The sequence below is a fragment of the Diabrotica virgifera genome, chromosome 1, assembly GCF_917563875.1.
Source record: "Diabrotica virgifera virgifera chromosome 1, PGI_DIABVI_V3a".
Lineage (NCBI taxonomy): Eukaryota > Metazoa > Arthropoda > Insecta > Coleoptera > Chrysomelidae > Diabrotica > Diabrotica virgifera.
In genome coordinates, this window is record NC_065443.1 from 101,122,789 (window position 1) to 101,139,426 (window position 16,638).

The 16,638-nt window shown below is 31.9% G+C and overlaps 1 protein-coding gene across 3 annotated transcripts in view; it reads left to right on the plus strand.

Moving 5' to 3' along the window:
• Nucleotides 1–10,083: 10,083 nt before the first annotated feature.
• LOC114349413 (uncharacterized) overlaps nucleotides 10,084–16,638 on the plus strand; it is a 42,498-nt gene continuing 35,943 nt past the window's right edge. Inside the window, exons 1-2 of one of the 3 annotated variants that reach the window (XM_050657834.1) lie at nucleotides 10,084–10,867; nucleotides 15,320–15,414. In XM_050657834.1, the coding sequence (XP_050513791.1) occupies nucleotides 10,187–10,867; nucleotides 15,320–15,414 (776 nt within the window). In that variant the 5' untranslated portion in view covers nucleotides 10,084–10,186. The remainder of the gene's footprint in view (nucleotides 10,868–15,319; nucleotides 15,415–16,638) is intronic. The other 2 variants (XM_028299783.2, XM_028299782.2) reach the window with 2 other exon arrangements.

Sequence of the window (16,638 nt, forward strand, 5' to 3'; positions counted from 1 at the left end):
GTTGTTTTGTAATTCGTTTTTGTATCATTCGGATCATATCTAACTTCTTGATGTACTTGGAAGACTAAATGGACGACATTTGCTTATTCTTACGTCATGTCGACTTTTTAGATATGAATAAGCTACTTGTCGCTTAAATTCTTTGATGGATATATTTTTCCCTTTATGTATCATGTTGTATAGCACGCATCCATTTACAATAGCCATATCTACCATTCGTGTAATAAGACACCAATACCATTTTTTTCCTCTTACAGATGTATGGTGTTTTTCTTACAACCAGTCATGGTGATCCACGCCACCTTTGGTGCCACCATGGTGATCCCTTTTACTCCATTGTTGAACTTGGTTGGTGAGAAAAACCGTATCATAATTGGTTCCAATAGAAACACATTTACTATATTGTTGTTGTCAAAGCACCAGTCATATGCACCTCAAGGCTTCTATTCTGTTATGTTAGGTCTTTTTATTGTTTGGTAGAACACTTTGCAGTTGGGTTTACTCTAATAATTTTCTCTAATAAACATTTTTGTCATCCTAGAATCGAAGAAAATAATTAGTTACTAAAAATGCCAATGTAGACTTTTTACACAAAATATGTGAATTTGCCCAGCGTCCTCATTTGAGGACGCATAATACTCTTATAATTTTTTTAACATTTTTTTTATTGGGTAGTCATTTTTGTATTTTTTTTGTGCAAGTTATGAATCTAACCTAAAGAAAAAAAAACAAATTTTTAGAACTCACCTTTGTATATAAAAAACTTATGCACACCGATGTAAGTATAGTTCAGTAAACTTAAAAATCGTACTTTTCGCCTTGGGCTAGTATTTCTTCAAATAAAAATAAAGCACCAATACATACACTTCTGCCTACGGTAGTGCTTCTGCTAAAACAATGAGGTAGGCAATCACAAAATATTCACGCATAAATTGTTTTATCCCAACCTGAACAAACCGTCCTCAAACGAGGACGCTGGGCGCTAATGGGTTAAACAATTCGTCGACCGTTCGACCTGTCCATTTTCTATTGTTACGCAGCCAGGACAGTTATTTTCTTTCGACCCAGCGTTTTCCTTCGATTTTACCCTGAATGATCAACCGGAGTAAGAGATATGACTGAAGTATTGAACCTTTCTCATTTTTATGATGTTGTTCAATTCTCGCTCTTTGTGCATGGTCTCTAGCAGACATTCGTTAGATATGTGTGCTGTCCACGGGATTCTGAGCATGCAGCGGTTACACCACAACTCGGGCGCTTCCAATTTGTTAATATTTTTTTATTTTTGCAGACGTAGCACTTCAATAATCTTAGACGTGTGGTCAATGACAAACTTCTACTGTACAATACAGAACGCCAGCTTTTTCGTGCAAGTTCTATTCTGATCGAAATTTCCTCATCACTTTCAACCCTGCAGTCAATCCAGCTACCCAGATATCTAAAGTGTTCCACGATTTCCAGGATTTTGTTATCTAATTTTAGTACTGAGTCTTCTATATTAATTTTTCCGACCATCATCCATTTTGTTTTCAATTCGTATGGATTCAAAAATGTGAGACATTGATACGGGATAAGATTAGAAAAGAAAAATAGACTCAGAAAATGAGTGTCTGAGAAAGAGAAGGGATTATGCCACAAAAATTTTTTTTGAGTAAAAAAAGATTTTATTAGACTGAACATAAAATACAATGTCATAACTATAAAAATTATGTTTGGAATAATTATATAGCAAAGAATCTGGGAAAATTGTTGAAAAAAAATTTTTTTATGTAAAATTTTTGAAATATTGTCAATAAAAGAAATTTTTTTAAAATTTTTATATAAAGCTCTCTTAGAAACACATTAAGCAACACGTAATTACAATGCTAAAAAGCCAAAAAATATTATCTTGTGTTTTTAATTTCTCAGTAAACAGAAAATAATTCATAAAGAAATACATACTACTTAAAACAATGCACTTTAATAGAAATAGAAAGAACTGAGTCAAAAATAAATTTTATTTTTAAGAAATTCTTTCATCTTCTTCTTCTTTCTCGAGACTCCATTATGCCCCTCGGGGGCGTCGGAGGTATTATTACACATAATAAGTAAAAGAAATTCTTTCATGTTACACGTAATAAGTAAAAGTAAAATACAATCAATACTCATTAGAACAATAGGTACAAATAGACCTGCTGAACCAAAATATTGACCTAAACTCTTTTACAGAAATAGTTATTTATGTACCAAGTCAGTAAAGTTACTCTTTATCAAACGAGTCTGATATTATGAGCATAGCGAGATTAGCGAGCCTAGCGAGTGAGGCGAATAACAGACGAGTTCAATAAAGAGTCTTTACTGACGTGGTGCATACAATTTGATATTGGTTTTAATACTTACTTACAATTTACAATTTAAGAATTTTTTTAAAAATTATAGACGTAATAAAAATTTCATGACAGTGATGACTGATGACAGGTGACTTCTGCATGATGGCCGCTTTCGATTTTTAATCGATAGTTATCAATATTGAATAATTCTAATCGGTAAAGTGTTGATTTATTTTATATGAATATAATTATAAAATACTACAAAATTTCACTTTTCGACATAAATTTAATTAACAATGTCGTAAATGTTGTACAATATTTTTAATAATTAAAGTAAATAAATTGTAAGTTAACTCAAATAAATAATCGATTACTGCCATCGACCACTTACATTCAATTCCGATTAATCGCGGCAGGTAAAATAAAATTCTTCTTTCAGTACAATCAAGTGTTACTTTACTGCCGCAATGAGGGCAAATGAGTACAATAATGAATGACTTAGTGACGGTTGGCAATAAAAAACATTAAGAAATACATAGACTAGAATGCACTTTAAAAACAAAAGGACATATGGTATAGCCCCTTATCTTTCTCAACAAACAGCTGACGCTCGAACTGTCGGATTTTCAATTGCATTTTAGACAAACAAGGGGATATGCCACACTTACAAGAAGTTCATATTATTGTTCCTTGATGGCAGCACTATGCAGAACGACAAAAAAACCAAAATCCCAAGTTATGTGGTATAGCCCCTTCTCTTTGTCAGGCACTCAAGTATGATAGATGTAAATATAAAAAATAGCAATTCGGTAATTAAAATATCACCGATACGTAAATTGCATCAATATTATAATTGGATCAAAACAAAAATTTCCATCCAGAATATCCATACTTTAGTTATGTGTGGTGTTTACCTATCTGTTCAGAAGTTAGTGCCGACGGTTAGAAGCTAGTGGTTATCACTAACAGAGTTTAGAACAGAGCATCTGTTCTATTCGAGAGTCGAAACCAGAAAGAGAGAGCTATCCGCGCGTCTGTTGCCTGTGGAGATCAATACAAAAGAGAGATTCGCGATACTTTTCTTCACGCGGTAAGTAGTGGTTATTGCTAACACAGGTTAGAACATATCGAGGGAGGAACATTCGAGGGTCGAAACCAGAGAGACAAGGTTTTTCGTTTTCAATGTCTAAGAATGTCTGTACTTGGGTAAGGATAAAATAAGGAGAATATACATGTACCATTGTACTTATTCACTATGAGAATATAAACAACTTTATCAAAATTACAGTCGCCCTTTTTTTTATTAAAATTATACTACATTTTGCGTTGATTACTTGTCATAATTGATATTATTTTTTATTATTTGCATGTATTGTCTTAAACATTTGAAAGAAATGTCATATAAAATCACAGTTTAAAGTCACCGAATCCTTTACCTAACAGAAATATTTCAAGCTCTCTTTGTTAATTAGTGGAGTTTTATCATTAACTAACTCAACATGTATAAAAGTATGATCATAGTTGTTCAAAATAAATCATATTTAACAAGAAATTATGTTTTATGTTGTGATGGAAAAATTATTATAAACTGCCATATCTACTAGTTTTTAATACTATAAGTTGTTGTAATTGTAATGATTATTATTTGATAGGAGTGTGTGAACTAACCACTGTTTGATATTTGTTATTATTTGTTGTCATTTTAAATATACGTATTATTATACGCAATAAAACACGCAATAGTTTAGTTGTTAATTCTGTAAAAATCAAAGGTAGAAATAAATTTCATAAAAAACAAATTTTGGTTTACTTGAAATTTTTTTGATGATGTAGGAAGTTATAGTAAATGTTTTTTTGTAATTTTTGCATACAACTCTGAAATATTAGCATACCTACTTTTTCCAAGCAAAATTTTGACATTTCGACGAGTTGTAAAAAATATTTTTATCCTCGCCAAAATTAACGTATTATGTTTATACGAATATGTACTTGTTACTAATCATTGATAAATTAAGAACCAAGACTAAACGCTATTTTTACTCAACTTTATGATGTATAAAATAAATAATGTATAAAAATGTATTGCATACATTAATTTTTATTATTCATACACTAAAAATGTTGTTTGTGCAAATTTATTTGATTGGCTGTTTGCAACTTTAAATAAGCACCAACTCCATGACCAGCTACGAGTAAATGTTAACATTACTGAGAAACATACATGCAAATTCCAAAAACAATATCTACTTAGAATTTGACAACAATAATAATTGAAAACATTTTACAATTTTATATGTTTGGATTTTACGTACAGCTTCCATATTTTGTTTAAATTTAATGTAGAAATTCTCGAAGTAATGGTATTTTGTTGCAGACAGTTTAAAAAATGTTCGAAATCGAGCACCTAATAGTCATATATTGTTTATCACATTAAATAATTTTGATTTTGGTATTTAGAGATGTCAAAGCTGGACCTTTATTACAGTTGAGTCCGCGAGTCTTTACCCGTGCGTCATCATTTAAAGCATACGAAATAAGTCGGAAATCTATTTCACGCAACAACAACTGACAGAAAATGGATACTGTTCCGATCACGGGTTTTATTATAAAATTTGACGTTATTAAATATATAGAATGTCAAATGTAAGTTATGCTTCAAATTTTTTGTGCATAATTACAGCTACATTTGAAGTAGCTTAATAAATTCTTTTATTATTATTGATTAATAAATAAATAAACAATTTATAAAAAAATCCAATAACATATTTTATTTTTGTTATTTTATTCACTTTGACGGAAATCTAAACACAGTCATTTCTTTACTGTGTGAATGACGTTAGCTGTGTATGTTTTAAATATTAATTGCCTAAATATAATTATTTACCTTAAAATTTCAAAGCCCAATATAAAATTAGTTGTGAAAACAACTGTTTGTGTAATATAAAGAAACTTCAAAACGCAAAAATTCGACAAAAACCGCAAAAAGTTCAACTGACTGACAGCCACAAAATTAAACAAATCAGAAACGTCAAACAAATTGTGCTTAAAATATGAAAACATACCGAATCGTCTTTTTTTGTACCTATCTCTTTTCAATGCACTGAGTCTAGATGGTTCATAAAAATAACATGTGTTGTTACTTAATAACAAACGGCAGCTGGTTTGTCATGAGTTTCATGCATGGAAGAGAATGATGCTAGATAAAAAGTATGTGTTTTATCTCGCCAGGTATTAATGACGCACGGGTAAAGACTCGCGGACTCAACTGTACAATTGCTTTTTGTAATACTCTGATGTGTTTTCCATGGTCATTCTTCCTTGGCAATTGTTTTTGGAATCTTTTCTTACGTTGTAAAGTGTCATTATGTTGATTTGCTGTGGCTCGAGCCAAACTACATCCAGAAATTTTTCAAATGTTATTGTATAATATACCTACCATATTTATGAATCTGCCATTTCTAATTCCAGTTCCATGGAGCATTCATTTAAACTTGCGGGAAGGCATAACACGCTAAAAAACCGAAATATTACATACATACATTAAATGATTTTGATGCTGGCTCATTTTTTTTTAATTTTCCAACCTTCAAAATACGCCTGGTTTGCATTATTTTGGCATAAGGATATTCTTGAGTTACAGTATTAATTAATATGTCTTTTGTACCTATTTCAAGTTTCTTGTTGCGCTGATGTAATGTATAACATCAATTATTCCTCTACTATTTATATTTTTACACACTCGTCAGATATTAGTTAAAATATGGTTTCTTCTAACTGACGTTGTAGCATTTTCACTGAAGAGACGAAATTCGATATTAATGGCACTAAATTCTTATCATTGTCAATTGGTAATCTTTTTGTTTGCAACATTAACTATATTGTATATTTGTCTTGATTAATTTCCGTGCAATAATTGTGTGTAAATTAGTAAAATATGAAAGAAAATATGGATGTTGTACCTACTTACGTATTTGTTCACTTTATAGTTTTACTTAGTTTCAATTATTAATTATAGTATGAATTATAGTTTTGGTATAATAAAGAGTTGAATATTTTTTATTGTTTTATTAATATTGATATTTACATTTGAAACATATGTAGCCAACTGCTGTTAATTTAAATACAGAAATTATTTTAAAAGGCACATGAAGGATTGCACAAAGCTTCGAAGAAATTTAACAAAATACAAGACTAAGGATATGGAACGTGCCCCGACCAAGGAGCTACAATAAATAAAAATAGACATATAGAGATGAAACAGAGCTGTGCTAACTGGCAGCCTTAAAACTCGACATAGACAAGAGCTTAACTAATTTTAATGGTTATCAAACGTCTCACAAAATATTGATATACGAAGCAATAAAGCACTAAAATCGGCCTTACCTCCGAAAAAAAAAAGGACAAGACGGATCTTAATAATTCTTTTTGCATTCGATTCGTGAATGTGCCAGGAAACTTTGTGAACCGGAGCCATGATATAATATTAAAAAACTGCATACAAAAAATGCATTCTTAAAGTGCATCTCAGACAAAAAAATTCAGAACTCGTCAATTATCGGCGGAAATGAGTTCAATTTTGTTACTCGGGGGTTTTTGGGGTCGCTGAAAACGAATATGACATCAAAGTGATCTCCGGAGTACCTGGTACCCAGGGTACCTACTGTTTACCTCGTTTTCTGGAGTTTTCGGCAAATTCATTAAAAAATTAGCCAACCATCATTAGTTACGAGATAAACAGTAGGTATCCTGGGCACCAGGTACACCGGAGATCACTTCCGATGTCATATTCGTCGTCAGAGACCCCAAAAACCCCAGAGTAATGAATTTTAAGTAATTTTTTAATGAATTTGCCAAAAACTCCAGAAAACGAGGTAAACAGTAGGTACCCTGGGTACCAGGTACTCTGTAGATCACTTCCGGTGTCATATTCGTCGTCAGCGACCCAAAAACCCCCCGAGTAATGATTTTTGGGTAATTTTTTAATGAATTTGCCGAAAACTCCATAAGAAGTACCCTTGGCACCAGGTATTCCGGAGATCACTTCCGATGTCATATTCGTCGTTAGCGACCCCAAAAACTCCCGAGTAATTATTTTTGACTAATTTTTTAATAATTTTTTTGCCAAAAACTCCACAAGAGAGCTAAACAGTTGTTACCCTGGGCACCAGGTACTCCGAAAATCACTTTCGATGTCATATTCATCGTTGGCGGCCCCAAAAACCCTAGAGTAATGATTTTTGACTAATTTTTTAATGAATTTTAATGACGAGGTAAACAGTAGGTACCCTTGGTACCAGATACTCCAGAGATCACTTTTAAATAGGCAAAATAGCAAAATATTTGATTCTAGGATAAATTTTGCATATAATAGGATAGTACTTTTACTTATGAAATTTGCTATTTGTAAATTAATTTAACTTTAAAATATATTAATACAAAGATTAACAACTGTGACAAATATTTTATATGGATTACTCTGTATTTAGACCGCTATATATTTTCAATTATTATTAATAATTCAGAAAATAACTGAGCCTAATTTATACACCACAATACCCAAAAAAAAAAAAATGAAAAATAGATCTGAAAATGTAAAAACAATTCTGATTAATAAATCTCCGAGTGTGTTATTCGCCAGGAAAATGAGAAGAATATAGCGACGCAAATGCTGCTGAGGAAGTATTTAAGAAGGCAAACCAGCAATGTACAATATTTTTAAATTTTATTAGGCCTACAGCTCTGTAAGTATTGTTTTGTAGTGTTTTTTATCCTTCTGTTTTTTCATATGTCTTAAATAATATGGCAGAGTATCACACTGTGTTGTATTCTACAGAATGTGCAAGTGTTTCGTGCTTGCTAGGCTAGATCCTTACAAACAATAAATGGGTATTTTTTTAGATAGGCATCGTTTAGTTCGGCCACTTTTAAGTTCGGCCTAGGGTCCAGTCCCGAGGTGGCCGAACTTACGGGAGTCTACTGTAGTGTAATTTTAAATATTTAAGAATTTTTATATAACTCATTTTATGTATTTGTATAGACGATATTGAATAATTTGGTTGTAGAAGCTGATATAACCCTTCGCCTTAAATTAACGACATTCACGCTTTTAGAAAGCGCTATACTTGACTTGTATGTGTAATAAACGTGTTTAATAAATATTTTTTACAATGATATTGTTTGTTTATCTTCAAAAATAATTTCTTGTAATAGCAAAAAATATCTTAGAAGAAAGTTTATTGTGCATCAATTCACTTTTTATAAATTAAGCTAATACCGAAATACCGGTATTTTTATTATAAATACTGGTATCGAATACCGGACAAAAATCGTCCGGGATCCCGGTATTCGGGATCCCGGAAACCAACAAATTAAAGAGAAGGGAGAAAAGACATAACTGAAAAATGTAAAGAACTCAGGAAAACTGGTAAAACGGTAAAAGTAGGTATAAAAAACAGACGAAGAGGGATGGAAATGAGAAAATAACGGCACTTTTAAAAATATTAAGATGCAAAAAACGAGGAAAAGCGGAAAAGGAACAGAAGTCGGGAAAACAGAGACAATCTGTGGAAAACAACAAGAAATATGAAGGCAAGATTGACAAAACCCCAAAGAATGAAAAACAAATCAGATAAGTCAACTAAGAAAAAAATGAGCATATTATTTGGAAAATTGGAGCGTGGAACATAAAGAGCATTATTGGCAAAGAAATAGAACTAGAAGAGGAGTCTGAGGCAGCAGAATAACTAGCAATATGATAGACCAAGAAAAAAGGACAAGGAATAATAAAAATGGAAAATAATCATATTTTAATATACATTAGAGTATCACAAGACAAAACAGCAGCTGCAGATGCAAGATGTAGGTATAATACAGATATAAAAAAGACTGGAAAAACAGAGATATCCTTCTGGAAAGCATGGTTAGCGAGAATATTACTAATAGAAATTAATGATATAAGGAGTACCTATAGTCTTAACAAAACTATTATAGTAGTACAAGTACATATATGGACCAAACGAAGATGTTAACGTATAAAGCAAAGATGAGTTTTAATTTTTGGGATAGTTATAATGTTTGCAACAGAAGCCTCAAGAGCAGAAATACGTTTACATTGCAGATTGCAGGAGATTTCAATAGTCAGGTCGGAATAAAAGACCAAAATATACACTATAGGCATTTATATGGAGAAATGACCAGAAATAACAACTAATTCATTTTTTTAACACATAAATCCACAGGTATACTAGAGAAGTCAAAAGTCGAAATGTGAAATCCATAATTGGCTATTATGGATTTCACATTGACTTGTTAAAAGCAATATAATAGACAAAAGTAGGTAGGTACAAAAGTACACAGATGACCCGAAATAGGCAGCGACCATTATTTGTTATTAGTAACTAAGATACGAGAAGAAAGAATTAAGGAAAATCCTAGTACAGAAAGGGAAAAACCAATTAAAAAACATAAATATAAGCTTAGAAAAGATAAAAACCTAATTATAAGCTAAGAAACAAAGAAATGGTAAAAACATTTCAGAAAAAAGTAAACGAGAAAGAACAATAAAAGAAATAGTAGGCAATAACGATATAAACAACCTATGGAAAAACTATAAGGATCTACTACAGGATGCAGCTAAGGAAGTATGTGTAACAAATAAAATAGACTCGACAAAAGACGGAATAGCGTGGTGGTTCGTGTGTATTATATTCTTTATCTATGACTGTGTTCTTACATAGTAAAAGGCGAAAATAGACAGAGCTGACAGAAGCGAACAAAAACAAAAGTAGGTTATGATGAGCTGAACTGTTGTCAAAGTTTGTTTATTTTTGTTAAATATTTCAATATTTTGGTATATTATTATATAAATACTCCAAAAAATGTCCCCCGAAAATAGTAATAACCCTCCAAGCGTGGTACGTCGTAAGAAAAATCAGAAAAAAAACTTCAACCAAAATGGAAATTTTTTTGAGTTAAACTCAGTTTCTCATTGTAACTATCTACCAGTGCCTTCCCACGCATGCAACTTGAATTTACCAAATGTGTCGAATTATCCAGTCACAAACGGTATGAACATTCAACAGCTGATGTCTTTGTCCAATCACTCTTTAAGTTGTGGAAATTTTTTGTCTAATATGAGTACCCCAAAAACACTTCATGGCTCAGAATTTAATGAAGATGTTGAGTATTCCAGTTTACCAGCTGCTCACATGCAACCAGACGAAGTTGCAATGAAGAGACGTTTCTCAGATCCTGGTTTGCCCAATGATAGTGATTCAAGTACAAATTCCATAGAAGACAGTGTAGTGCATAAGTTAAAATCTCAAATTAACTCTTTAAAAGACAGCAATCGCCGTTTATCTAGAGAAGTTATGGAGCTAAAAGTAGAAATGAATTTATTAAAGCAACAAAATAGTTTTAAGCAGTATGATAGAGATTATGAGCCTGGTGTATTAGCAGATATAATACGAGAAGTTCGGGATGCAGCTAGGGTACGAGAAGATGCTTTTTTAGCTAGAGTTAAGCATATGTTAGAAGAGCAGCAACAACAATTAGGTTTGGTGAGTAATCACTAAAATTAAAATATTGATTTCCTCTCGTAGCTTAACAAATTGCTTGCAGATGTATGAATTAAGACTTATACTCATGAGCCGTCCATACATTAGTGGAGGCACTATGTGGCTCACATGTGTGCCGTTGGCATGTAAAGTATTAACGGGATGATAGTTAAAGAAATTGAGACTTAAAAAAGGTATTCACAGCATTGCAGCTGATATAATAGGGAACTTGCATAAAATTTTAAATTCGAAAAAATATTATAAATCACAACAGAACATAATTTGAAACTTGTATCAAAGATAAAATAGTTTTGTTTGTTTTTCGTTTGACCCCTAAAGACGATTAAAAATTCAAATTATACCAGTCAGCCCAAAACACGTTGTGACGTCATCGGGCTATATGTTTACATTCTGAACCAACAAACTAAACAAAATTGTATATAATTTTAAATTAGACATTATAAACGTCAGTAGAAAATGCAGTTATGTGATGTTACAAGTGTTTTTGATCGTTTGAACTATTCATAGAAAATTTGTTCTTTTACAAAATGGTTTTATTTTCCATAGTAAATCTTCTTTCCTTTCCTTCAATACTATATCAAACTCCAATCTCAAAAAACTGGTATATATTATTACAATGACATACGATATATGTCATTAGAATATAAATATTTTTCCTTTATTCAGCAACGATGAGCTGGCCAAATACCCAAGTAGGTGGAGGCCAATAAACTAAAGAAGAAGCAGAAGAATATACCTAAATATAACCATAAACGGAACCATATAGTTAAACTATGTGACGTCACGGGTCGTTTGAACTATTTTAAAATACAGAAGACTTTAAATTTGTACTTCTAAGTTATGAGTTTTTGAAGCGTGAAATTTTGGAAATTTTATTTTTATACAAAACTGAACATTATTATGTAATAAAAAAATTGTGCAAGTTCCTTATTCTAATGTAAGTACATAACTTGGGAATGACCAGGAAAAATGTACACTTTGACCCATGCAACGAAGACTATTGCAACTCAATTTTGATTGAACTGAGATAATCGCATTTGAAAACTTTTTGCAAAGAGTTCGCTGTAAGAAATGACGATATCTTCGGAACAAATACTCCTTACACACTGAAATTTCTGATATATTATATTTAAAGGGTTTTAAGGGATTTCACAAATCAATCATAACAAAAAACACATTTTTTTTGCTAAATCTTGTGGACTTACTATAGTTTTCGTCGAAGTAATTAAGGAAAAAATAATACTTACTCTAGAGTTATTAACAGTAAATGATGTTATCTTTGGAAGAAATATGTCTTACAAATTTAAATTTCTGTTATATTATGTATAAAAGGTTTTAAGGGATTTCACATATCAAACATAACAAAAAACAGATTTTTTGCTAAATTTTGTAGACTTACTATAGTTTTCATCTACTAGTAACAGATTTATTGAAGCAAAACAGTCCTATTTAAAATTGTAATAAAAAACATTTCTGTAGTTAATTGAAATAACTAAAATTAGAGTCTAACTAGAGAAAACTATAGTAAGTCAAACAGTTTAACTCAAACTTGGAATACCTTCCTCTGTTTCTTGCAACGAAGACTACAGTAACCCAACTTACTATAGTTTTCGCTTGCAGGAGTGTGGGATAGTAAATTTACTATACACATGCAAATGCTTTACTGGTTGCCTTAAAATTCATACCTGATTTACCATACTTTTCTACCAAATAAAGCTTAAAAAGAATAATAATACCACAATATTAAGTCAAATGTAACGTTTTTTGAGTTATGATAGTCTTCGTTGCATGGGTCGACTTGATACTTGGTTTTTTAACTGGTCATTGTCAACTAAGCAAACACAGACTGGGGCTAGTAGACACACCTCTATGCAGGAAGTATGAATGAGAAGACGAAACTGTCAAAAATGTCCTATGTGAATCTCCAGAGTTATTGGCAATACAAGAGTATGCATTAGGCAAGCCCTGGCCTACACCTGCCCACATAAGGGAAATGTCCCCTGGTGACTTGTCCACCTTCCTGTAAATGGCACGATGGACAATGTGCCAAGGATGACAGCTCCCTGGGAGGATACACAAATGGTCAATTGTGGCCTGAGTGCTGTAGGACTTGACTCACGCTTCCTACTCTATAGATACAGAAAATGTAAGTAATAGATTACTTCAACACTACAGTTGTTCCTTTAGTTTTTGACATCTTATTCCTACATAATATATGTATAGTTCATGCCAAACCCTTCTTTCAGCGTGCCATCAATTAGCGAATTCTCTCTAACGCATTAAGTTGGAAGTGACAGACAAAAAATGTACCTCGACTTTTTAAAACCATACTCAGTAAAATCCAATAATTTTCATTTTATTCTCTCCAAATATTTACTGTATTTTTAAAATAACTTTAAGAAAAAAAAAAGATATATAAGTATGGGATTTTAGACAGGTTGCTTCTGATATTATGTATTAACAATTATTGTTCCATTTCTTTTTGTCAAAAATTGAGCTATTTATTTCAAATACTCACTAATCATACAGATTAATAATGTCAAAATTCTCTACATATCTTTATAAATACTATACTTAATTATGTACATTAGTTTTTGGAGCTCCGGATCGTAGCAGAGACTGTAACAGAAGAAAGAGGACATAGTCCTATTACAAGAAGAAGAAGAAGAAGATGTACATTAGTTATTTATTTATAAAACTCAACAAGCCCTGAAAGCCTAGAGGGTTAAAAAGTTTAATTTTTGTAAAAGATGGTTTTGCTTGTTTCTGATTCAGAGGGATGCACAATCGCTGGACAGCTGTTTGCACCATTTCAGGCTTTTTCAACAGCGCTAGCGTGCACTCCTCTGAATCGAAAAACAGCTCAACCATCAATTTAAGGGGAATTTGAAACATCATTCAAATTCCCATTGGGATGCTATCCAGCGACATTTTTTAACAAATTGAAGAGTCTTAGATGCAGAATTCACTATTATAATAAAAATTAAAATGGTAAATAGTTATTTAAATCTGAGACTTTTCGTGTTGAAAGTTCTTTCTGGTACATCCTTAATCTGCGACTTTTACAACTTATAAGACTGCAGACGACGAATATAGAAAACAAAAAGGATTCCTTGCAATCACATTCTGTTTTCATTCGTCTAGGAAAAGGACAGAAGAGGAACTTTCTAATACTCAAATCTGAGTATAGATAGAAAAGTAAAAGATGGTTTTGCTTGTTTCTGATTCAGAGGGATGCACAATCGCTGGACAGCTGTTTCCACCATTTCAGGCTTTTTTAACAGCGCTAGCGTTCACTCCTCTTAATCGAAAAACAGCTCAACCATCAATTTAAGGAGAATTTGAAAGATCATTCAAATTCCCATTGGGATGCGATCCAGTGACATCTCTTAACAAATTGAAGAGTCTCAGATGCAGAATTCACCATTATAATAAAAATTAAAATGGTAAATAGTTATTTAAATCTGAGACTTTTCGTGTTGAAAGTTCTTTCTGGTACATCCTTAATCTGCGACTTTTACAATTTATAAGACTGCAGACGACAAATATAGAAAACAAAAAGGATTCCTTGCAATCACATGCCGTTTTCATTCGTCTAGGAAAAGGACAGAAGAGGAACTTTCTAGTACTCAAATCTGAGTAAAGATAGAAAAGTAAAAGATGGTTTTGCTTGTTTCTGATTCAGAGGGATGCACAATCGCTGGACAGCTGTTTCCACCATTGTCCAATTTGTTTAATTTTTGTATATAATTACAACTTACATTTTTATTTATACAAAATGCATTTAATATTTCTTACAGTTTTTCCATACACTTCATAACCTCTTCCTTCCATTGTTTTCTGTCCAATGTTTTCTCATTCCAATTCTCAATATCACTTTTTTATAAGTCTTCATATAAGCTATCCCTCCATCTCTTTCTTGGTCTACATTTCTTCTTTTTTGTATTGGCTTTCATGATAATACCATTTTCGGCATTCTTTTCTTTCCCATTCTTTCAATTAGTCCTAAATATCATATTCTTTGATTGATATAGTTATTTTATTATAATATAATAAAATAACTATATCAATCAAAGCACAGAGAACTATATTATATAGTTCTGGAATTAAGGATTCTGCCCTGGAATTTTATCTAAATAATCGGACAGGTGATGGATGTATATTGTAGATTCTCCCATGTCCACTATTTATCGGCCTCTGTCTTTATAAATTTGTAAAAAGCTCAGGCAATAGATAGTCAACAAGGATTCTCCTCTCCGGCCTATAGAGAATTTTCTCTCTCTCTACTTTTTTGATATAATATGCATTTTTTGAATAGATAATATAAGAGAAATATGATTAACTAGGTACTTCCTTGAATATTATTATTTTTTATATGAAGTTATTTTTCTTGCTTTCATTCTTATCTACAAAATATTTATTTCTTCATTTCAGAATCACATGCATTTTCTATCAGAAAAACATAAGAATAATGAAAGAATATCTAAACTGGAAGAACAATTAATGAACCATAATTTATCAGGTCATAGGTAAGTTAATTGTTACTTGAGTGATACTAATATTAATCTCCTTTACAAACATACCATGTCTAACTGTTATCCCTAGATCTATTTTTTTCTTTTTCTTTTTTATAAATGTCTCACATAAACTTTTCATCTTAAATATATAATATAGAAAACATACCGTAAAATGGGGTGAATAAAAACAGTGTGAATGGGGTGAATAAAAACACATATTTAGGATGTGTTGGGTGAATAGAAACACAGTAAGCTGTTTCTAGAAAATGTGGTATTGTGCCTCTTTGTCACAATCAAGTACTAAAGATGTTACCATCTTTAGAGGACTCAGTAGCCACAACTCCAACAGTAACAACTCTTGTCGCTGCTATTGACGACACTTTCAAGGAACTCCTGAAAGCTCTCAGACAACCAGAAGCAACTGCACCTCGCAAAAAACTTGTGAAAGTTTCTGTGGAGCCTGAAAAAAGTGTTTCTGTGGAGCCTGAAAAAAGTGTTTCTGTGGCAGATTTTCTTCCAGAAGATCCAGTTCAGGTCAAACATACCGGTGGGCTGCGCAACCTGAGAGAATGGTACGAATGTACATCAAACGAAATTTTCAGAGCAGCCGTCTCCAAAGTCCGAATAGCTATGATGATTGCCGATCTCCGTCGCGGAGATGGCACTTGAAGAAGAAGAATTAAATTAACTTGTCTAGCAATGATTCATTTTGTCATTTATAGTTTGATATTTACATTACATAAATTTTTTTATCAAAACAAGTGTTGTTTCTTTTTACCCCATGATAGTGCTGACTGTTTGTATAAGCCCCACAGGTTCTGCAGTTGAAATATACTTGGAAAACACCCCACTCAATGGGGTGAAAAGAAACAGCATGTTTTAATTTTTAAAAATTTTTTCCTTGTACTTAAAAGAAAAAACATTAGGGTAGGTTTAGTGATGTAAAATTTCCGGAAAGATTCAAATACCGGAAAGTTTCCGGAAACTTTCCAGGAATATTGGAAACTTTCGGAAACTTATGGAAATATTGTATTTTTACTTGTTAGTCAATTGTATGTTAGTGTGTATTGTATGTATGTTGTATGTCTATTGTATGTTAGTTCTGTAAAAAATTTTTTTTGTCAATAAACTTGGGATGGTTGGTTAATATTTTGTCTATACACTGCTTAGCTAATATATGCTCTTTACCAGTGATGCTTTGTCCTCCTAAAAGAATCAAGTAAGTTTGCAGCACAG